At 44.6% G+C, this 23,755-nt stretch overlaps 1 protein-coding gene across 1 annotated transcript in view; it reads left to right on the forward strand.

The window, feature by feature from the left end:
- Positions 1-20,152, forward strand: part of CWC15 (CWC15 spliceosome associated protein) — a 77,969-nt gene extending 57,817 nt beyond the window's left edge. The window contains exons 5-7 of the mRNA XM_086935301.1: positions 1,423-1,530; positions 11,765-11,883; positions 19,710-20,152. Of these exons, the coding sequence (XP_086791427.1) occupies positions 1,423-1,530; positions 11,765-11,883; positions 19,710-19,839 (357 nt within the window). The 3' untranslated portion in view covers positions 19,840-20,152. The remainder of the gene's footprint in view (positions 1-1,422; positions 1,531-11,764; positions 11,884-19,709) is intronic.
- Positions 20,153-23,755: the final 3,603 nt, after the last annotated feature.

Consider the following 23,755-nt stretch of genomic DNA (forward strand, 5'->3'; position numbering starts at 1 on the left):
TGTGCGTCCTCTGAATCCACACATTTCGACTACCAAAATCAAGGTGGTGGAACTCAAGGGTGTCATTTGTCTTCTGGTCTCCTGTCTCCTGGTAGAAAGTGACATTCTGGCAGTGATGGATTTGAATTATACGCTTTGTCACATCCTAATCCATTTATACGTCCTGTCACATCCTAATGCATATACACAGCAAATACCTGAGGCATGTGATAGCTGGAAAACATTATCATTTTTTCTTTTGCCATTTGGAATCCAATCTGCATTAAAAGTGATTCCAGAATGTTTTAGTTTCAGCATCATCCACACGTAGATCTGTAGCTGGACAACTGGTTGGTGAACGCTACAATGTTCCAGCAATGCCAGAGCAGCGCACACATGATGATCGACTATTATACTTCTTAGTCTTCCAAGTGCCCTTTCACAGTACTCTTTCAAAAGTCCTCTTCAGCTGCTTATGCAACACTTTCCTGACTAGACTAGTGATATTGAAAACAGTGGTAACTGTGACAACGGAGAGACTTCTTTTAGTATTCAATTAATCTTTGAGTTGTCTCAGTTCCAGACAGTTAGAAATGTGATTAAACTGTTGCGGATTGTGGAACCTTGCAGTCACATGGTAGTACAAGCATGCTTATGCTTTAGGACAGTTAGCATGAATATTTAAAACTTCCACATCAATTCAAATCCCTATCGCTGTTAAACCTCTTTCTACTGTATGAAAGCAGGTTCCTGTCTCATTATATTTTAGTAAATGCAAACTCTGCGCATGGCTTGAATTCACGGTTCACTGGGTGCTGAATCCAAGATTCTCCATATCCTTAAAGTTTGTGGTATTGTTCAGGTTTGATTTGTGAGTGTCTCTTACACTCTTGCAATATTGTCTGTGAAATCCGCTACCATTACTTTCCAGCATTACCACATCCTCACATAAAAGCCACGTTTTCTTGGCATTCACTTACTGTTGTGTATGTCTACATTCTAATAGATTTGAATAATAGATTTGGTTCCTTCCGAAGATTAACCTTAAAGTCAAAGAACCACATTCTTCCTTGGGGTGTTTTTTCGCATTCCTTTGTTTGCAAAGGGCCAGTCATTGTAGGCAATTTGTTATCTTTTTTGTTTGTTGACATACTCATACTAGATCAACATCTTGATTTAATTCTGCCCATTTTATTAAGGAAACCAGGTCAATTCGAATTCAGGAGATTTGAATTTATGTGCTTAGTAGTTTTTTTGTAATAAAAGTTTTTCAAGAGGGGTGTTCTCTACTGCCACATTCTCATTTATCCTAAACAGCTTCTTTTTTATTCTTCATCCTCCAATTGTTTAGCCTGAGGCATTTTGTTAAGTTAGCACCATTTCTGTTACGGTCTGTATTTTCAGGCAATGTGAAATGTATTTTTTGTTTCTTGATGAGTTTAGGAAGATGACGACGATGATTCCGATGATGACAGTGATGATGAAAACGCAGCTCTTCAGGCCGAACTTGACAAAATAAAGAAAGAGCGTGCAGAAGAGCAGGCCCGCAAGGTAGGCACTACTATTATTGTGTATCAATTTGTAGTGAAGCTCCAGGTTCCACAGGGGTTTAAGAAAGTAACAAGACTAACCCTGGGCGTAGTAGCGCTACACGTAGCGCACTTCGCACAACATGAGATACGCGTAGTGCTACGCGAACTACGTAGTACGCTGTTCGGGATGATTGCACAGTGCCGGATGCTTGTCCGCACTGTGCAATCATTGAAAACGGCATCTCGCACAGTGCAAGCTGTCTTTTTCTGATGCTCGAGTAGATTTTTACTCGAGCGGCAGCTTTCTCAACGCGGACCGGTAGTTACTCGTCGCGAGCATACGCGACCACATGCAATGAGAAACCTGACCTCCCCGCGTTGAGAATCTCGCCAGGAGATTTATTTTCCGCGTTCGTGATCGGCTACTTGATGTTGCTGATAGGGAACGAGGAAAAAGTCTCACCGAGATGTCATTTTGCTCGCTCGTGGTCGCCAACTTGACATTGAGGACCGCGAGCGAGCAAAAAATGCCAACTACGCTACGTGATTTTGCACTGTGCTACGTGCAATTTGCGTAACGTAGATGTCCGCACCGGGGTTAAACAAGACTTGTGAGCATTTTCACTCGCATTGCGCTTTAACATAAGCTTTAGATAAGTATACAGTTTCAAAAGTTTGTGATTAATTAATGTTTTGTATGGAATCACTACGAAATATATACTATTTGCCAGTGAGTAGAACAAATGGATTATTTTCATTAGGATAATGGAAATGTGTCTAAATTTTGCTTGGGTAACTTTATAGGCTTTCAGGTTAGTTAAATCCGGTTGCTTGGGTTTAATCGATTTCCGCCGTGGCCAAGCAGATATGAAAGTCCAGAATTATTTGGATTGTCTATTTTTTTTTTCTAAACAAGAAAACAAATTCCTGGATGTTTAGCTACAAAAACAAGCTAAAATATTTCCATGAATACTGTAGCTCTCCTGAAAAGATGGGTATATGAAGGATATATGAAGAGTTGGTTCGGATGTGTGGAGTGATTGGTGCATTTTGATGTTTTACAATATTTATCCATGTTGGGAAGGTGTATACAGACAGTTGGTGCTGTGTGTTTTTGTGTAGGGTCGGTTTATGGGAAGCAATTCCTGAACCTGGAAGTGTCTCTTCAGTCTTCCCATCGTCCCACCTCCGAAAAACTTTATTAGCTGGATCTACACATTTAGTTATTGGTTTACCATGTTTTTCAAACCACTTAGTTAATGTATTTTGTGGTTTGCCTTTAATCCTTACAACTGAGAGCTAGTGAAACCTTTAGGCTGAACTGAATATTGTTGATTATGGTTTTATAATGCAGGTAAAATTGGTCACCTGGTACTATCTACCCTTCGCTTTTCACTCCATCTCAATTTTTATTCTTGCACTTACTTGCCCAAGGAACTAAAATATTTGTGTTTTTGGAAGTGAAGTGGTTTGCTTTCACTTTTCCCAATCTTGCTGACTTGAGGAACAGCCACTGGAGAAAGCCAATAGGTCTGACTGACTAGTGGGGATATTGCTTCCTCATTCCTTGGCAACTTTGTTGGATGTCTGGGTGATGTGAGAATGAGCCAATGCTTTGACTTGTGGATGGATGGATGGATGGGTAAATGATGAATGAGTGCATGGATGAACAAGTGAGCAACGGCTGGATGATTAATGGATGAGTAAGTGCATGAATGGTTGATGGGTGAATGAATATATCAGTGAGTACATAGGTACATATAGAGAGCATAAAATAGTCTCACCAGCTGAAATTAGACAACCGGAGTTATATTATTATTAAAATGCCAATAATTACCAGTATTATGCCACTGTGATCATTGTACCAGGCTCGTAAGTATTACGGCAAGAGTGCATGCCCATGATCTAGAATTACGATCATTATTCCAGTGCAACCCAAAGGCCAGGGCTCGGCACCTCCTGCAGGAATGTCTACTACAATATGTCGTCCTGCAGGGATGTCTGCGATATGTCTACTATGTGTCAACAATTGCCACCATTATGTATTTTCAGATTTACCCTAAAACCCAGTAATTTTGGCTGCATTGCCACATTTTTACCCTGCCTAATCCTCAGTACATACAGAGATTTGCACCATTACTCAGTGCTAATCAGTACTAGCAGATAGGTGCACCGAAGCCGGCACCATGCTTACTTGTCCAGTCCAGTACCCAACAGCACAGCACCACCACTTTGAAATTAAGCATTTGTGTCAGACCCTGATGCAAATGCTGGCAAAGTGTGGCTGCACTGCATCATCCGGCAGAGCACTGCCTAATCCACTTTGCCCCTGCTCTAAATCCATCATGTGTGCTCTTACCATGCCGGACACGTCTGACTTGGAGTTGAGACAGATCGCAGTTCTCCTTCCATTGGTAGATGCCAGACTGGTAGTTCAAAAACCTGCAACCCCTGAGGTTTACTTGGTGATAAGAATGCCTCCGGCTGCACGCACGCCATCAGCTGCCAACACCCAGTTTCACTCACCTTGCGGATTCTACAATAAGAAAGAAAAAAACGAATACTTCATCACTGAAGTTTCCACTGATGATTAGTTCTAATGTGCGCAGGCCAAAAATGTGAATAATGTTTCAAGCAAGTAATGACTAAGTGGGGGGCTGTCCTGCATGTTGGTTCTAAATTCCTGACAGACTGCCAAAGCTGACCCTGCAAGAACTCTCCCATCATCAAGTACATTTTTCAGCTGTGTAATGGACAGGTTCAACTTCTTTCTGAAATCTGAGGTGGATGTTAACTTCCTGGACAAAATTGTTGACCTTTCTGCGGCAGTCACCAGAGTGTAATCTGGCATTTCCGGAGAATGAGGTGTAGGGAAGACCCCCTTTCCTAATTAGGATACAATAACCAACTCCATAAATAAGGTTGAAAAGCAGCAGAGAACACATTGCAGTCCATGAACACTGTTACTTCATTTATTTTATAACCCTCCTATGAGATCATCCATTTTCTTTGAAGTGTCTTCTATGCTGTGAGGTGATTACTAGAACACATTTAAAATAAATGGTACATTTGACATTTTTTTCCATTTTCGTTGTTTTTTATAACGCCCTGCATTTTCATTACCTTAAACCTCTAGAATCCTTTCCTCCTTTATCTCCGCCCTTTCTCAAAAGACACTGCATTTTAAAAATGATGATCCCTGCCAAAGCAAAATCTGAGTGTAATGTTTCTACTATTTCCATTTAACCTTGCTTGTTCACGTGTTTCATCAATTTTGTGGCACTTATTGGACACTTCTCTTAGTTCTTCGCATCTTGATTTGTCTTTTGTTTGCTGTGTACCATTTGTATTAGCTTTTTGCTTTTCTTTCTTGGGTGCTTTCTAATACTGAAAGGAGATGTTTCGGAGAGACCTTCAATAGCCAATGGATAACTACTAGTACCTATAGCTTGAGACTACTATGTTGACCAAGCCATTGTGATTAAATCAGTTGCATACTGCTATTGCCCAGTAAGGTGTCTAGTAGAGAGCTGATGATACCAGCAATTGCACCCATCTTGTCTTGTTGAGTAGCTACCACACTATGCTGCTGGCTGCTAAAGAGTCCATAAATTGCTGCTGCAGAGGAGTTCAACGCCCCTATTTGTTGGAGCAACTAACTGCTCACATCCTGTGCTCCTGCACAAATTTTAGTTTTTCACCTTTAAGCAATACCTGTTTTAGTAGTCTTATCAATACATTCTCAGGTGTCATGTATGATAGTGAGGATTTCACTTTTTTAATTTTAATCTCCATATATTTAGATAAATACCACTTCTCTTTACCAGGAACTCACCTCTCAAAACCACATTTTTCTCTAAATCAAAAACAGCACACATCCTTCACTTTTCAGCTACCAGCTACAGCCTTAAAAAGAAAAGGAGTCCATTCCGTATTTATTTTATAATGCTTTACTCGCAACAAACACCTAGGGTCTATAAACCGTCTAACAGTGAACGTCTCTGAAGGCTGTCTCAGTTACATATACAATTTTGGTGTTCTACCTTAATGTGGCTAGCTGTCATTCTCTACGGGTAGCTTTCAATTCCCTTCCAGTTCTTTCTTAATATGTTTGATCATCAAATTAGTTTGTTGAGAGTATGTAGGTCATAAACATTACCTCATTGTAGCTCTTTTAAACTTTGCAGTTTATTTTTTCCACAGCTTTTTCGAGCAAGTGTTAAACATAACCTTTGTAAAGGAAACGCACACCTTTCTCTGTAAATCTTTACTTCTTAATTCAAACTTGCTTTTCCATCTCCTTTTTCTGTGATGTTGTATTCTGCTTTTGCTGAGTCTAATCCTAGAGAATGGAAAATTATAAAGGAAACAAATATAGGAGTGTTTGTTATATACCCCGCCTCGGCACCCGACATAGCCATAACCGTCCTGGAAGGCTACAAGATCACCCGCAGGAACCACACCAACGGAGCAGGAGGAGAAATCGCCATCGTCCACAGGAACACTCTGAGTCTCGAGCCGACGACACCCTCAGCACCGCTGAACACCTGCACTTCCAGATCCACACCGACCCCCAACACCACCCTCCGAGGAACCCTCATCTACAGACCCCGACCACAGTTCAGCGACTCCATCGCCGACTTCGTCAGCACACACGCCCTCGCCTCCATGGACTACATCCTCCTCTGGGACCTGAACTTCCACCTTGAGAACAACAACGACACCAACTCCACCACCCTGATCGACAACCTAGCCAACCTCGGACTCGGACAACTCATCACAACACCCACCCACTCCGCCGGTCACACGCTTGACCCCATCTTCTCTGCAAGCCCCCACGTCTCCTTCAACCACACCACCGAACTCCACTCGACCAACCATCGCTGCATCCACTTCACCTTCACGAAACCCACCATGCACCACCGCTCCCAACAGATGCCTCGCCCCTGCTGGAGCAAAGTCAGCGAAGACCAGCTAACCACCACCTTCGCCCAGAGCCCACCCGCCGACCCCACCGACCCGACACCGCCGCCCGCAACCTGAGACAGTTTATCACTGACTGCGCCAATACCCTCGCCCGTTCAAGAAACCTTCCAACAGTCACACCTACAAGAAAGCCAGCTGGTTCACTGAAGACCTCTGGGCCTCCAAGCTAACATGCCGAAAGATGGAGAAGATCTGGCTCCGTGAACGAACACCGGACAGCCACGCAGCCCACAAGAACACCACCCGCAGACACCATCACCTCATCAGATCAGCCAAAAGGGTCTCCTTCAAAAATCACCTAGACAACAATGTGCACAACAGCAAAGAGCTCTTCAACATCGTGAAGGTACTCTCCAACCCCAGCTCCAACACCAACGATGTCCCACCTTCGCAAGACCTGTGCGACTTGCTGGCCACCTTCTTCCACCGCAAAATCGCGGACATTCACGACCGCTTCAATGCCACGACCGCCCGACAATCACTGAGACCTCTGCCCCCCCCGACCACCAACCGCCTGCTCTCCTGGACCAACATCAACGACGACGACACCATCAAGATCATGAACACCATCCACTCAGCATCTCCGTCAGACCCATGCCCACACCACATCTGTAACAAAGCCAGCACATCCATCGCACCCCATCTCCGAAAGCCATCAACACCTCCTTCGAGACAGCAACCTTCCTGGAGAGCTGGAAGCACGCCGAGATCAACGCATTCTCATGAAACCCAAGGCGGACCCCAAGGACCTCTAGAACCTCCGGCCCATCTCCCTGCTCCCGTTCCCAGCAAAGGTCAACGAGAAGACCGTCAAGGAACAACTGACCCGCTACCTCAAGTTGAACAATATCCTGGACCCTTCCCAGTCCTGGTTCCGGAGCAACCACAGCACCGAGACTGCCCTTATCGCCGCCACCGATGACATCAAGTCCCTGCTGGACAACGGAAAAATGGCGGCCCTCATCCTCCTGGACCGGTCACCTGCCTTCGACGTGGTCTGCCACCACACACTACAAACACTCCTCCACAACGCCGGGAAGCTGAACTCGGAAAAGACTGAGGTCCTCCTCCTCTGATCCATCCCTTTGGCCTGGGACGGCTCCTACTTTGCCGACCGCACTGGGAACTGCTCCAACACCCACCGACCACGCACGCAACCTAGGGGTTATCCTCGACTCCACCCTCTCCATGACTAAACAGGTCAACGCTGTCTCCTGCTTCAACACTGTTCATGCTCCGCAGGGTTGAAAGTGGATCCCCACTGAAACAAGAAGAACGGTCACCCAGGCCCTCGTTTGCAGCAGGTTGGACTACGGAAACGCCCTCTACGCAGGCGCCTAGGCCAAACTCCTGAGACTGCTCCCAACGATCCAGAATGCCTCTGCACGCCTGATCCTCGACATCCCTCGCCGCAGTCACATCACACCCCATCTGAGAGACCTGCACTGGCCCCCGGTCAACAAGAAGATAACCTTCAAGCTCCTCACTCACGCACACAAGGCACTCCACAACACCGGACCAACGTACCTCAACAGACGACTCCGCTTCTACACCCCCACCCACCCGCCTGCTCCGCTCCGCCGACCTCGTCCTCGCCACAGTCACTCCGCTTCTGAAGAGCGACCTCCGGCGGCAGATCGTTCTCCCACCTCCTCCCCAAGACCTGGTGGCAGACCCAAGACCTGCTGACCTTCAGAAAACTCCTCAAGACCTGGCTTTTCAAACCGGAGCAGCATTCCCCACCCCTCTCGGGTGAGTAGTGCGCTTTGCAAATGATATGATTGATTAATTGATTGATTGATAAATGTTTATTGGTGCAGCTGAAGTGCCATAATGCACCCAGCGAAGAAACGATCTGCCAGTTGAGAGGTTAAAAATGCTGACAATTTTCTTATAAACTAGGAGGAACTCTTCAATCAAATACACATTACTCTGATGAAAGTTTAAAGAAATATGCTGGACTAACGGTGCGGTTTCCTGGTGTTGATCTAAAAGTGAAGGAGCAAAGCAATTTGTTGAATTTCTGTATAAGGTCATTGCAAAGAATGGCTGAACGAGTTGGATCGTTGATCTAAAGTTAGTGGGGCAGTGGGTAACTAAGAAGAGGGAACCTCACTTGAGAGGGTTGACCTATGGTACTGTGATCTCTTCAGATCGAGAGATCAGTTGTATGGTCTGCACCAAGGTAAATTTGGTAGAGAGTGTGGCTAATGTCTAGAGCGGTCAACCTCGAAGCTCTGGAACTGGGTTTGAGTCTCGGCAGGGACTCAGCAAATCCTGTGATTCTTGGCAAATCACCTTGTGCCTCATAAAAAATGAATGTGTCTTTTCTGTAACGCAACTGATGGTCATGTAAAGCGATCTGATACTTTCGGGTCTAGTTTCCGCTATATAAATCTTGAAGAAAAAAATTAATTTGTGCGATCCAGGCATCTCTTCACCCACAAATACCACCTGTGGCATGCTTCATCATCGGATCCTAACCCACTACACATAGTGTGAGTGGGTGGGCTCAACGCAGTTTGTAAGCGGAGCTCTTATTCCAAGAACGAGGGATTATGAGTGAATTCAAATGTCTTCTGTATCCTATTTTTACTATAAAGGTTCTTAGGCAGGGTTAAAAACAGTGATATGTCTTGTGGGTATGATGACCCAGGATATCAGTAGGTCGACCTGTTTCAGCCTGCATAAATGCCCCCAAGAGACAGTAGGCTTTCTAAAGAAACAGAGATATTTAACCACTATGTTTTGTGGTTGGTATTTTCAACTGTTAGACTCATACAATCAAACAAACATAATGAAGCATGCGCGCAAACATACAGACAATTATGGACCTTTTCGTATTTTTAGGGTCTCGGATAGGAAAGAGAAAATATACAATTATATTGCATACAGTAGGAATCATTAGTCTCCTTTTCTTAGCCATGTCTCCTGCTTCGGCACAACTTGCCTACTATGTGCATAAAGGCTTTCATGTGCATAAAGGCTTTCAAACACTTCTGATCACCCCTGTATCACGCCAACAGGATGCTATCTTTATTAATATTTTTTTTTAAAGTGCATACACAACATTAGAAAAATTATGATAGATTAAAATAAAATGACAGTGTACGGCATGCACACATGTGTCAATAAAAAGGTCTCATCTGTGAACGACATGTCATAAATATTAGTAAGGCATCGTAAGGTAGTGACGGTGGGCGATCCCTGTAGTCAGGTACTGGGGATACAAGAGCGAATTTACCTTTAATCACCTCCTGCAAGGTTTGCTAGTTACTGCAAATCCAATCAAGAGCCTCCCCCCTTCACTTACTTCATCAAGGGACATCGTCCATCGTTTTACCTTTTCAGCTTCCAGCACCCAGTGCATATTAGCTGTGCTCGCACCGGGCAGTGTTTTTGAGTGCAAAGCTGGACGGGTCATGTGACACAGGATTGTCACATGGCTGTGGGCGTAAATGGTACCTTATTGGTGTTGAGGCATTAAGCCCGAGGGTGAGGTCCTAAATTAGTGTTAGTGTGACCCACTGGTGCCATCAAGGTTCCTCAACACTCCAGAGTCAGTCCAGCGTGGTCTCGCCCCTCGTGACTTCCCCAACGTCACCTGCTTCCTCAACTTAAGCTTCCACCAAAATGTGCAGCTAGAAAGGGGGGAAAAACTAAACTGTCCGTTTGGCCTAGAAACAGTGTTTGTTTTTTCCACAAATGTGTCTTCTCTGCAGTCTCCGTTTCCACTATGTTATCAAAAGGGACTACAATATAACCTAAAATCTCTTAAAGAGCCCCATTTGTAGTGGTTCCGGCCTAAGAAGAATCTAGTAAAGAATTGTCCTCTGTAAATGAGGAGAGTTGCAGATTCCCTTTTCTACATTTGTTGAATGTATGGAAGAACATGGAACAACATCTACTTGCAGGTTGGCAGTCTAAGTCTTTTGACACTGAAAAAGCCCACACCCAGGCGGATATCAAGAAGATGTAGTTGATGGGAAACAATGTTGGTCATAGCTATACCATAGTTCTATTGACCTATCTGTTCTTTCATCCTTGTAGACCCAGGTAGTTTTTTTTTCAAGTTCTAGATACCTTGGTGAGTGTGTCTGAGACTGTTTTGAAATAGATAGGTTTCAACTTGGAGGCATCCACAAGTGTGCATGGGTGTTTCTTCATTTACAGGGGTCATGATAAACTGCATGCATGATTGCCTCTCTGAACACTTCATGTCTGAACTGATAGAAAGGCTTCCTTTGCAGTGTTGTGTACCCCAAAGATAACATTTTGTTTGACCCACTTCCGCAAACATTGCAACATTATAGTGTGCCTTTATGAAATGCAAACCATGACATAGCTAAACTTGTGCTTCAAGGCACAACGTCTGTGGTCTTACTGACTCCTGGGATGTAGGCAGTATTTTCATTCATTCAAGGAGGACTTATCGGATGATGCACATTTTTTTTTTTTTACCTTAACTGTCCATTTATTTGTGATATCGTACTGAATGAAGGTCATCTCCAGGATAACTCAATTTTCATTGGCTTCCGTCTCCTGGTTAGCAACTCGGAAAAAGCTCTGAAATATCAGAGATTTTTCTTACTTTAAAACCAATATTGAGTCACTTTAGTAAATGTTGCTGTTAGTTCACATCTGCCTTACTGTAATGTTGTGTAACCTTCCCTCCCAGTCAGATTTCTTAAGAAATTGTAGAGCCCTAAATGCAGCTGCCATCAAACACTCAACAGAAGACAATCAAGGTGGTGGTCAATTGATAAAATGTTTGAAGTCAAACCAGTGTTTCTGGTTCAAGGTAGCTAAGTGTGTCTATATGCTGTACTAGTTTTGTGAACTGCTATTGGCAGTTCTCTATTGACAGTTGGCAGGAAATTATTAGCATATCTTTTAAAAATATGCAGTAATGTCTTGTGAGGTTATGATGCATAACGTAACACCACCAATTTAATAGGCTTCTGTTAAAATTATTGTACTGATCAAGATTTTGTTTTTCCTTTTTTAGAATACCAGATTGTGTGTTTTGTATCCCTATTTGTAAAATTGATTTTCTCAAACCTGCTTATAATTGATTTTTTGCTTTGTATGTGCGCTCAGTTACATTTTTGGGTGTTTTAAAATAATTCAAAATCAGATTTGCCCTGCTGAGAACATCTTCGCTACTTCTTCCTCTGTCTCTTTACGCTCGTGATTGGGGTGCAAAATATCTCTGCTCTGTATTTATAGAAACCGTGACATTAAGCATATGCTTTTTTCATTCTCAGGAACTAGAACAAAAAGCTGAAGAGGAGCGCATACGAATGGAAAACATTCTCAGTGGTAATCCCTTACTAAATTTAGCAGGCCCAGTCCAGGCTCAAGCAAATTTCAAAGTGAAGAGGAGGTACTGTACATCACTATTATTTTCATAGTGTTGGTTATAAGTTAAACGCTGGTTCCATCTCAACACCTTCACCACTCCGGTTTTATTCTTGCACAGTTTTTTGTGATTGATTTATGTTCATGTTAGGAATTCTCGCAGATTGTGTAATATGGGGCAGCCGATATGCCTTGTTCCGAGCGACTCAAAAACTCTGTCTTCTTGTTAGATATCAAAGCAAAATGAATATTTAATACAATACCCAATCGGTAATGTTATTTTCTTTAGATATTTTGCAGCCACAAATTTGGCCTTGGGAGCTCAACGGAGGAAGGGACACTTGTAAATCAGACCTTCATCAAAGCTACTCCCCAATGGCCTGCCCACGACTCCATGTTCGTTGGGGCCGCGGACAGGCCTCGAGTTGCTCAGAACTAGGAGTAGTTATGGGGATCATCTTTGTGGTCTTGACGAAAAGCTTTGGGATGGAGGCTTGAAACATGTAGACCTTGAGATATACACACACATTAATGTATGTCACTCAACTACCCCTTTTAACCATACCATCAAGATGTCCGAGTAAAACTTTTGTTCCTCCCTATTAGGCAGGTATTTTTATCTTTAGACCAGATCCTCCCACTCTTCTACCATCAAACTCTTCATAGTATTTGACTAAAAGTGCTCCCACGTCTCCATTGGTCGCAGCACGCCCGTTCCGCAGTGGGACGGGAAGAACCTGATGAGGAAGCATGCTACCAAGGGGAATCAGGATGGGTGAGGGTTATTTTAAGAGAATGTTTTGTTTTCCTTAATAGAGTGGAGAGATAGTACAAACCGCACAGATGGACTCCTTTTGGTTATTACAGTAAACACAGGAGACTGAGCCCTCTGTTTCCTGACCTCTTTCTCCCTTATCTTGATTTACAAGAGTTGTAGTTGTATACACATTTCAACCGGTCAGTTTTTTCTTGACTCAAACAGGGAGAGAGCAATCAGAACATCTGACTATTTAAGGTAATCTTTCTTGATCCTTCATTTCCTCCATAAGCATAGGAATTGTACAGAGTAGTTTAGCCGTGAGCTACGAGTGTTGTGACTGTCATATTGTAGAAAACAATTACACTTGGTCTGCTTCTGGTAAAGGGTTGTGTACAACTTGCCTTCCTCAACCTTAATTAAAAGATCAAGAAAGTTGTGTTTAGGAGTAAATTAGATGTCATTTGAGTGTTTATTTAATCATTCAAAGCATCTCATCAGTGATTCAACACTCCCTCTTCAGATCATGAATACATTGTCTGCATACCTCTACTAAACTATAAAATGACAGAAAAAGGTTTCTTCTTTGAGCCTGTGTACTCATAGCTGACATGTCCTCATGCGAATGTCGGGAGAGCCTAGAGTCTGCCATCAGCACCCAAGAGTGCTAACTGCAACAACGAAAGAGTGCCACGGAGATCAGATCCTGGGTTGGCTTGAAAGTGGGTGCTGCTCCTCGTCTACACCTGCCACCATCGACCTTGACCCGGGATCAATCCAGAGCTCTCCGTCTTGTCTCCAGTGGGGGAACCTTGAGTCACAAAGCCCGTGGGTGGGGGCAACTGTTCTGACTGTAGCTTTGAGACACTTCAACTTTAACTAGTCATTGCAGGAGTTCTAAGACTTGTATTCTCCAGTGGGGGCCTATCCTGGATGTTGCCCCAAGTAAATGAAGAATAACCTCTGTCTAGTTGGAAGAGTGGGGCGCTGGTGCTGCAGGGACCGATCTAGAAAACAGACCTTAAGAAGAGTGTTTACATTTTTTAGTGTGTACTGTATTTCGCTTTGTGTGTGTATAAATACTACTTTTTAGAAAAGCAAGTACATTACATTATTGCACTTCTGAAAGTATGTCGATTTGGGAGCCTGCCTTCTCCCTGAGAAGGTTCAGACTGCTTGACACACACTACCACTGAGAGACAGGTGTGCAAGAGGTACTTGGCCCAGTTGGTCAGAGTCCGTATTAGGCTGGGTCCCTGGACATCAGGAGTAAAAGGCCTCAACATCCACAGTTGGCCCAATAGCTCTGCTTGCCCTTTGGCCTCTGAATGGGATTGTGACAGTCTCTGCAAAAAAATTTATAACTTTAAAATCATTCATGTAAAGGTTGGCCAGATCCGAAGCAAATCCCGCTCCCATAGCTACACATTTTGCCTGAAAAAAAAGAAATCATTTAAAAACTTGAAATAGTTTTTGGTCCATACTATTTCAGGTAGTGATGTTACAAAATCAGTGGAGACCATGACTCAATATTTTCCATTGTCTAACACTTGCTTAATAACGCTAAAAGAATGATCCTGCAGTTAGTTTGTATGTAGGAATGTGATGTTTGTCATCAGTATATGTCTATTGCCAGAACTTTCACTTATGACAGCTGCCACAAGGTGGCGCTGTTTGTGCAGTTTAAAGATGAGCAGAAAAACTGTTGATTGTTAATTAAATATACATTAAAAATAATTTAAAGCTTTAGCGGCTTCAAACAGTCTGAATTGTCACACTTGTAGCAGTGTGATGGCTAGTAGTTGTATAAGTACTGTGGCAATGTGTGGTGCAAACTGTGGTGGCCTCCTAACGAGAGCCCCTGCACGTATTTTTTTTAATTATAAATTAAGCACTGTAGCATGCACATAAGTGCTAATACATGGAACAAATGGCTTAAGGGAAAAAATCAATTAATTGACATAGGGTCTCCAATTCAATCCACATCCAGACACAATTGGTCTACCAGGGCGAGTCCTGTATCCTTTTATGAATTTTGCATAATGTATAGATAGTAGAAATTCGGAGATGCTTTTTATGAACAAAGCCATGTCATTCTTCCTTTAAAAAACAAAAAAGCTTCATCTAATGTTTGATCAATCGATCAGTGAGTTTGTATCTCTGAAGTAAGGCTCATAGTTAAGCTTCTTTCTTGCCCTTCAATCAACTATTGGCAGTTGTTCTCAGAACAGTAGTCAGTGGTATTCTCTACCACTGTCCCTATCTGCTGGCCAAACTGACTGTAATGTGATTGTGTAATAAAAGGTAAAGAATCGTGTTCGGAGTTGTGTATGTTATACTTAATATTTTATCACTGCTTTCAGCATTTCAAGAATCTCACGCACTCTTTACAAACAATTTTTTTTCCTCAGGATGGCATAAACCTGCAGCCTTTCCCAATAAAGGCTTTATCTGTAAATGTCTCTGTCCTTCAAAGAGCAGCAGACCACCACAAGGTTAAACCGCTCTTAATAGTGGAAGCTGGCGACTTCCTATTATACACTTTATCTAAGACAGATGGTCCCTCCTATTCTTGCCCAGGCCGAGCATGACAAAATGCAGAGTAAAAGTTTAAGGAGCAGGTCGAGGCCAAGGTGTCTGAAATCAAAAAGAAATAAAAGCTAGCACCTGACAATCCACTTTACACCAGTGGTCATGTACCACTGGAAGAGAGCGTTCATTCGGGGAACAGGAGATGGTTCTTCTCTTGATAAAGAAAATTGCAAGTTTAATGCAGTTCGAAAGCCTGCTTCAGTAGGAGCAGCAGCAAAGTGACACATAGCCAACTCTGTGGGATTTCTCTCAAGGTATAGGAGATACCATTGGGGGGAGATAGAACAATTAGTCAGTCATCTCGCCAAGGCCTGCTGTAAACGCAGCAGAGGGGTAGTGAACAATGGCAGGGATTATCTCAAAAAGGTTCACGTTTTATCGTGGAGAGCTGTGCTTCAAAGCTAATAAACTACGTTTAGATGTACCCTGATAGGCATGTTTGACTATAACAGACTTCATCCTGGCAATGGAGGCCAAGCCATTAACGGGCCATGTTTCAAATATTTCTATTGCGGACAATTTCTCTCAAAGTGTTCACAAATATTGCTGTTTTGAAAGATACATCAGTAAATCCTACTTTAACATGGCTGTATTCCAGATACCTTGCCATTGAATAATTCTCTCCCAACCACCAGCTCCAAGGACGCCTTCAAAAACGCCACCTGCATACACCACCGACTGATCCGGAATGCCAAGAAAGCCGCCTTCAAGGACCGATTAGATAACAACGCCCACAACAGCAAGGAATTATTCAACATCGTCAAGGAATTCACCAACCCCTCAGCCAACTCCAACGACATCACCCCCTCTCAAGCCCTCTGCGACTCCCTAGCCTCATTCTTCCACAACAAAATTGCTGACATCCACAACAGCTTCGACAACCGACCCGAAGACCAACCCACCCAACCCCCTGCAGGACCCCCACCCCCCCTGAACATCCTCAATGACTGGAAGCCAATCTCCACTGAGGACACCATCCGTCTGATGAACTCTATCCACTCAGGATCCCCCACAGACCCATGCCCTCACCACATCTTTAATAAAGCAGACTCCATTATAGCACCGCACCTCCGAGACGTCATCAACTGCTCCCTCAACTCTGCAACCTTCCCGGAAAGCTGGAAACATGCCGAACTCAGCACCCTCCTGAAGAAACCCACAGCTGACCCCACCGAACTCAAAAACTACCGCCCTATCTCACTCCTTCCATTCCCGGCCAAAGTCATCGAGAAAGCGGTCAACAACCAGCTCGCCGCATTCCTCGAAACCAACAAATCCCTCGACTCCTCACAGTCCGGCTTCCGAGCCAAACACAGCACTGAGACCGCCCTCATCGCAGCAACAGACGACATTCGAACTCTACTGGACAATGGAGACACAGTCGCCCTCATCCTCCTCGACCTCTCCGCAGCCTTCGACGCAGTCTGTCATAGCACCCTGTTACAACGCCTCAAACGTCGGAATCCAAGGAAAAGCACTGGAATGGATCACCTCGTTCCTCACCGGAAGAACCCAGAGAGTCCGCCTTCCACCATTCAAGTCAGAGGCCACTGAAGTCATCTGCGGCGTACCACAAGGATCTTCACTCAGCCCCACCCTCTTCAACGTATACATGAGCCCCCTCGCGGCCATCGCACGCCAACATAACCTCAACATCATCTCCTACGCGGATGACACTCAACTGATCCTCTCACTCACCAAAGACCCTAACACCGCCAAAACCAACCTGCACGAAGGAATGAAAGAAGTAGCCGAATGGATGAAGCACAGCCGTCTGAAACTGAACTCAGACAAAACAGAAGTCCTCATCCTAGGCACCTCCCCCTCAGCCTGGGATGACTCTTGGTGGCCAGAGGTCCTTGGAAAAGCACCCATCCCGACGGACCACGCACGGAACCTGGGCGTCATCCTGGATTCCTCACTCTCGATGAACAGACAAGTCAACGCCGTTTCTTCATCTTGCTTCAACATTCTTCGCATGCTCAAAAAAACATTTCGCTGGATCCCCACCGAAACTAGAAAAACAGTCACCCACGCTCTGGTCACGAGCCGTCTGGACTACGGAAACACCCTCTACGCCGGTACCACCGCAAAACTCCAGAAAAAACTCCAACGCATCCAGAACGCTTCAGCCAGGCTCATACTAGACATCCCGCGTAAAGATCACATCTTTGGACACCTGAAAAACCTCCACTGGCTCCCCGTCAATAAGAGGATTACTTTCCGGCTCCTAACCCACGCACACAAAGCGCTCTACGAAATCGGACCCGAATGCCTCAACACAAGACTGTCCTTCTACACCCCCTCCCGCCAGCTACGATCCGCCAACCAAGCCCTTGCCACTGTACCTCGCATCAACAAAACCACCATGGGAGGTAGATCCTTCTCCTACCTGGCAGCTAAAACCTGGAACTCACTTCCCACTCACCTTCGCCTTACTCAGAACCACCTAGCATTCAGAAAGCAACTTAAAACGTGGATATTTGACAAGTAATTCCCCACCCTTCTCCAAGCGCCTTGAGACCCTCTGGGTATGTAGCGCGCGATATAAATTTATTGACTTGACTTGACTTTCTCCTCCTGCATTGATTGGGTCCTACTAATCACCAGTTTACTTAGATATAGATAGATGTGTGTGTGTGTATATGGTTTGTGTTTTTTTTGTATTTTTGCTACCTGATTTATGCACTTTTGCCATGAGTGAGCCTCACTGCCCAAGTCTCACTCACTGTAAGTGCAAGCCCTGTTGATATGAATTGAGAGTGCTAACTGCCAGTATCTGTCTTTTAAGATAGGGTCTGCCTTAGGGCACCTATGTAAAAAGTTCTTGGTTGGTTGCACATGAACACAAGTGTGCAGCCTGATTGTATGGGAATATTGTCTAAATCTTTCTGGTATGTGCACAAAGGTAGCTTGTTGCAGAGGGAATCGTAATGGATCGGTTGTGACGTGTGCAGGCCTTGTGATATGAATGAGCATAAATATTGTCAGTGTGCATATCTGTAGGTCTTCACTGAAGTATACAGCGTGTTTCTCTGTATTGTATGCTGTGTGTGAAATCTGCACCAAAGAACAGTTTTGCCATACTTGGCCTAGAGACTAGTGTGACACAACAGTCCTATGGTGAATCGGGATCCTATCCTGGGAAGACTTAACCCCACAGAGTGTAGTCAGACCTCTAGAGCCAGACTTAAGAAGGACTGCCCTTTAATGTCTTGGAGGGAACAGACCTGACAGCTGTGGCAGTTGTGTGCGGGGTTTAGGCTGTCAGGAAAAGTCTTTTAACAGACCATTTAAGGTGCCATCGGAAATTCCCTTTAGGCTGTGCAGGAGGGTTATGGAATGGGTAGAGTGATGTCACCCTAGGATTGTGCACAAGTGCCTGTTTTTTGCAACTTTCCAACCCCAATTAAAAACCCCTGCGCAAGGCAGAGACTATTCAGAACAGTCTGTAGATAGGCACCTCCTTGGTCACCAAAAGAATTTGCGTGCAAGAAAAAACAGAATAAAATAACGTTCCACTCTACAAAAAATGTCAACCACAGACTGCAGCAATAATAACATGGGTATGCCTTTTTTGGATCACAAATGGTAGTTGTGGAAAATGGTTCTATGTATTTTCCCTCTCTACCACTTTATCAGAATGTCCTGTGACATCATGGAATGTTAGTGTGCCTCCCTGTGTGGAGATTGTCAGTTGGTCATCTGAGGCTGAGGAGCTGGTAGCTCTCTCCTGGTGGGGTTTCTCCTTGTAACTTCCTATCCTGTAACCTGCCACCTAACTACCTGTCAATAAAGAGGGATCTTCCACTACACCTGGACTACGCATCCTTGTTTGTGTACCACAGTAGTCAAACATGGCGCAGATGTGCAGGGCCTGTTATACTGTGGTGTGCTGGGAAATGTGCATGCCCAAAGTGACGTCCTCGTGCCTGGAGATAAAAGTGATGAGATTCCTTATCACCTTTTATCTGCTCCTGTGCTGACAATTTTACTGCAGGAGATTTAAAAAAAAGTTATGGTTGATCGTTCAGTCTTTTTGACTTGCTTGCTGCGGGGCAGGCAAATTAGACACAACTTATATCATCTCCCTGAGTCAGGCATGCTTGTGCTATCCATGGCTAGCGCTGCCAAGCAACACATTCATGAATATAAGACCTAGCTTCCTGATCTAGAACTGAACCTGGATACTTTTTCGATTAGGCATTTGCATGAAGATGGTTTCCATTCGTAAGTGTTACCAGTGGTAAGTAAATAGTTTTTCGGTAGAGCCTAATGTCACTTACTTTTTAGATGTTCATTCAGACCTTTTGAAGACTGCCCGGTGCTCTACTTTGGGGGTAGGCATTTTTTTAATTCCTTGCTTTAATGGGTCATCCTTCTTGAGCACATATGTATTGGTACTCAAAAACTACTGTTTTAATCGCCCCCAGCCCATATCTTAAAAATTATTGAAGTTGTGACCTGTTCTCCTCTCAATAAAATATATTTTCTTGTTTCAGGTGGGATGATGATGTTGTGTTCAAGAACTGTGCTAAAGGCGTAGATGAAATGAAAAAGGACAAACGATTTGTAAATGACACATTACGATCGGAATTCCACAAAAAGTTCATGGAAAAATATATAAAGTAGTACAGTTTTATGTGCTTCGTTCTTCAACATTGGACTAGGCTTGGAAGACTGTGGTTAATACCCTTTATGGAATGAAAGAACTGATTTTATCCTTCAAGTCCACAGTGTGTTCGTTTTAATGTCAATATTTTTTTGATTCGTTCTTCTTTTTTTTTTTTTGTTTTTTTTGTTTAGACCGAAATGCACCGCTTTTCATTTATTACAGTTGCCCTGTGATTGTGTAAGCATCTACTAAAATAAATCTTGTTTTCAGTAAACATTCCTCATGGATGATTCTTGTAAAAAATATATATTAAAAAAAATTAGGGAAAAACCTAGCCATACTGTCACTTTATTGTAACAGGTATGTACTTGGTCTACATACAGAATTCTTCATGGGGGGCATAAGGGTGGATTATATTCCAGTTTATGGGCCAAAGGGAGTTACAGTTTACATCTTGAGGATTCTCTTCTCACTGCCCCTTAAGCAGTTCTGAAATAAAGAATTTGCCAGCTGCAACACACTTTATCTACTTGTGTATTTTTCGTCACTATAGTCTTAGAAAAAGCATCCGTTTCTTAGTGAAAAGAAACTGCTTGTCTACTTGCTCTAAGCTTGGGAAAGTAGATTGGCCCAACCCGTTGAAATTCAGTTAGATTTAGTATTGCTGTTAAAGTTTCCTATCTGCCAAAATGCATCCCTGCTTTTTAATTGAAAACGAAATCAAATTAAATGAAATCCTCAGTTGATGGACTGTAATGCCTCATTCCAAAACCCAACAGTAAAACTTAAGTAAAAAGTCTTGATGTCTCCTTGCTATTGTGCTGTTCAGAACCCCTAGTATTGAATTTCATGGATTCTCTAATATACTTTCCAGGTACACCGTTGCTTCGCATGGTTAGCAATGGATTTGTCCTGTAAATGTGCAAAATTCCTTGTAAGCATGCTGTGTATGTTGTTTTAATGCAACATGCTTATGAGAGTTATTGGTCCTTTTGGCACTATGATGCCAGTTTTGAAAAATATCCAATATTTTTATATATCCAAAACAAGACCAAATTTGCAGAAAATCCAACATACATTACTTGAGAAATAGGCACTTTGCACAAATACAGTTCCTGGAAGTCGGTAGCTCCGTCCTGTGCTGTAACCAACAGTTCAGTCTGACCGAGTCAGTCAGGTACGCCAATATACTCATAAACAGTACCTTTTGTGTTGCGGCTGACACGTTGATGTGGGCCAGTCGCGGCAACAGTGGTGGCTGCGCTGCGGTACGTAGAGGTACGGCGTGCGGTGCCCTCAAGTCGCAGTGCAGGCAGCAGCTCGGTGACGGTCATCCAGCGGCGTTGCTGAGACCAGGGCTGCAGTGCGGAGTGAAGGTGCTGTTCGTTGTGGTGCTGACAGATCACAGTGCATTCGACGGAGGTGGTTGCGGGAAGCTGGCGTCTGTCGGTCCAGACAGAGGTGTGGGATGGGGCGGTGCATCGTGAGACTTGCGAGCGGTGCCCCCAATCCACGATGCGGTCACGGAAGTCGCTGTCATCATGCAGCGACGGCATCGGTGAGACCAGGATGACAAAGTGAAACAAGGCGGTGCGGAATGCGGTGCCCACTTAAACACTGAATGGCAGTGAGGAAGTGCACAGAGACACAAAACCGGCAAAAAGAGTCAAACTGCAAAGTCAGAAAGCAAAAAGCCTGGGGAAACACACCAAAAGATGCTAGGTATAACACATGTCCCCTCCAGCTGAAAGCAGGGAAAACTCACCTCCCTCTTGGGAGTTCTCTTCACTAGGGTGAAAGAACCTGGACAGATCATCAGTATTTGCGTGTTCTGTGCCAGGGCGGTGTTCCACCATAAAGTCAATTCCTTGTAGGGGAACTCACCCCTCATTAACCATCTGACAGGCCTTTGGTCTGTTTGAACTCTAGAAGTGAGTCCCAAACAGTTAGGGTCTTAGCTTCTTCAGTGCCCAGACCACAGCAAAAGCTTCTCTTTCTGTGGCACTCCACCTCTGTTCCCTGCTAAGGAAGACTACCGGCTGGTCATCGTTCAGTTGTGAGAGCACGCTCCCACATCATGCTCTTAAGCGTCAGTCTGCACTACGAATTCCTTATAGAAGTCAGGTGCCTTGAGCATGGGCACCGTTGACATGGCTGCCTTCAGGGCATCAAAAGCTTTCTGGCAGGCATCAGTCCAGATCACCTTCCTGGGCTGCTTCGGGAAAGTCAGCTCAGTCAAGGGGGCAACAATGGTGGCATAGCTCTTAACAAATCTCCTATAGTACTCAGTGAGACCTAAAAAGGCTCTCACCTCTGGGTCTTGGGTGGGCTCCCAAGCCAGAATGTTGTCAATCTTGCGCTGAAGTGGTGGCACCTGGCCTCTTACTACCTGGCACCCCAAGTACACCACAGAAGCCTGGCCGATCTGGCAATTCCAGACCTTGACTGTGAGGCTTGCCATCTACAGAGCCTTCAATACTTCCAAGAGGTGCTGCCTTTGTTCCCAGTTGGAACTGAACACTGCAATTTCCTGGTAGGCAGCACTGAAATCCTCCAGTCCAGCCAACACCTGGTTGATCAACCTCTGAGAGGTGGCAGGAGCATTCAACCCAAAGGGCATCACCCAAAACTGGTAGTGCCCCTCTGAGGTTGAAAATGCTGACCTCTCCTTGGCCCCCTTGGTTAAGGCAATCTGCCAGTACCCCCGATCAATAAGCTAATCAGCTCTGGGGATGGGGTGTTAGTCGGTCTTAGTGACGGCATTGAGCCCACATAGTCCACAAAGAACTGCACTTCTGGAGTGGCACCGGGTACAGCAGACAGCAGCCTTTGTGACAAAGACCACTGGGCTGGCCCAAGGACTGTTTGAGGGCTCTATCACCCATAACGCCAACAAATTAGAGACCTCCTCTTTGATGCTGGATCTGACCCAGACAGTCACCCTGTAAATTTTGTGTTTTACAGGAGGGCAGTCACCAGTGTCCATGTCATCAGTACACCAGTGAGTAACACCTGGGGGTCAGAGAGAACAGTGTAGTGAACTGTCCCAACAACTGGTGACAATCCCCTTGCTGGTCAGTGTATGGGAGAGGATCACACCTTCCACTGACCCATCGTGCTCCTTGGTACCAGAGGTCCGGGAAAGGTTCACTTTCCTCTTTCACCCCATTATCTGTTGCCAAGAGCATGCTCACTTCCGACCTCTGAAAGTGTGGCTTGAGGCGGTTCACATGGAGGACCCTGAAAGGGTTCCTGGGAGTCTGCAAATTCACCAGGAAGTTGACATCACTTTTGCGCTCCACCACCTTAAAAAGCCCAGTCCACTTGTCCTGCAAGGTACAAGGTTCCACTGGGATCATGACCCACACTTTCTGGCCAGGCTGAATCTCTACCAGAGTGGCGTTCTGGTCGTACCAGTATTTTATCTCATGACTTGCTTCCAGGTTCGTCTGAGTGAGTTTCCTGAAGCGGGCAGTTTGGTTCCTGAAGGCCAGCATGTAACTATATACATCCGGAGGAGTTTTCCTGAAAGCAGTCTCCCAGTCTTCAGTGACCAATCTGAGAAGTCCTCTCACAGAGTACCCATATAGAAGCTCAAAGGGACTGAACCCTAATGACTTCTGTGGTACCTCCGTGTTTGCAAAGATCAGGCATGGTAAGAGGACATACCAGTTACGCCTCATGGGTTCTGTTAGACCTTCGATTATGCCCTTTAAGATTTGGTTGAACTTTTCCACAAAACCATTACCTTGTGGGTGGTCAGGAGTGGTCCGAAACCACCTCTCTGGGGAAACCCACTCAGAAAAAGATCCCCATTAACGCCAGGCCCACCACTGGCGCCGTCATTCTGAGAGTTATTGGCTCCGAGTATCGTGTGGCATGGTCCACGAAGACCAGGATGTAACTGTTGCCCATGGCTGTCTTGGTTTCCAG

The sequence above is a fragment of the Lissotriton vulgaris genome, chromosome 8, assembly GCF_964263255.1.
Source record: "Lissotriton vulgaris chromosome 8, aLisVul1.2, whole genome shotgun sequence".
Classification (NCBI taxonomy): domain Eukaryota; kingdom Metazoa; phylum Chordata; class Amphibia; order Caudata; family Salamandridae; genus Lissotriton; species Lissotriton vulgaris.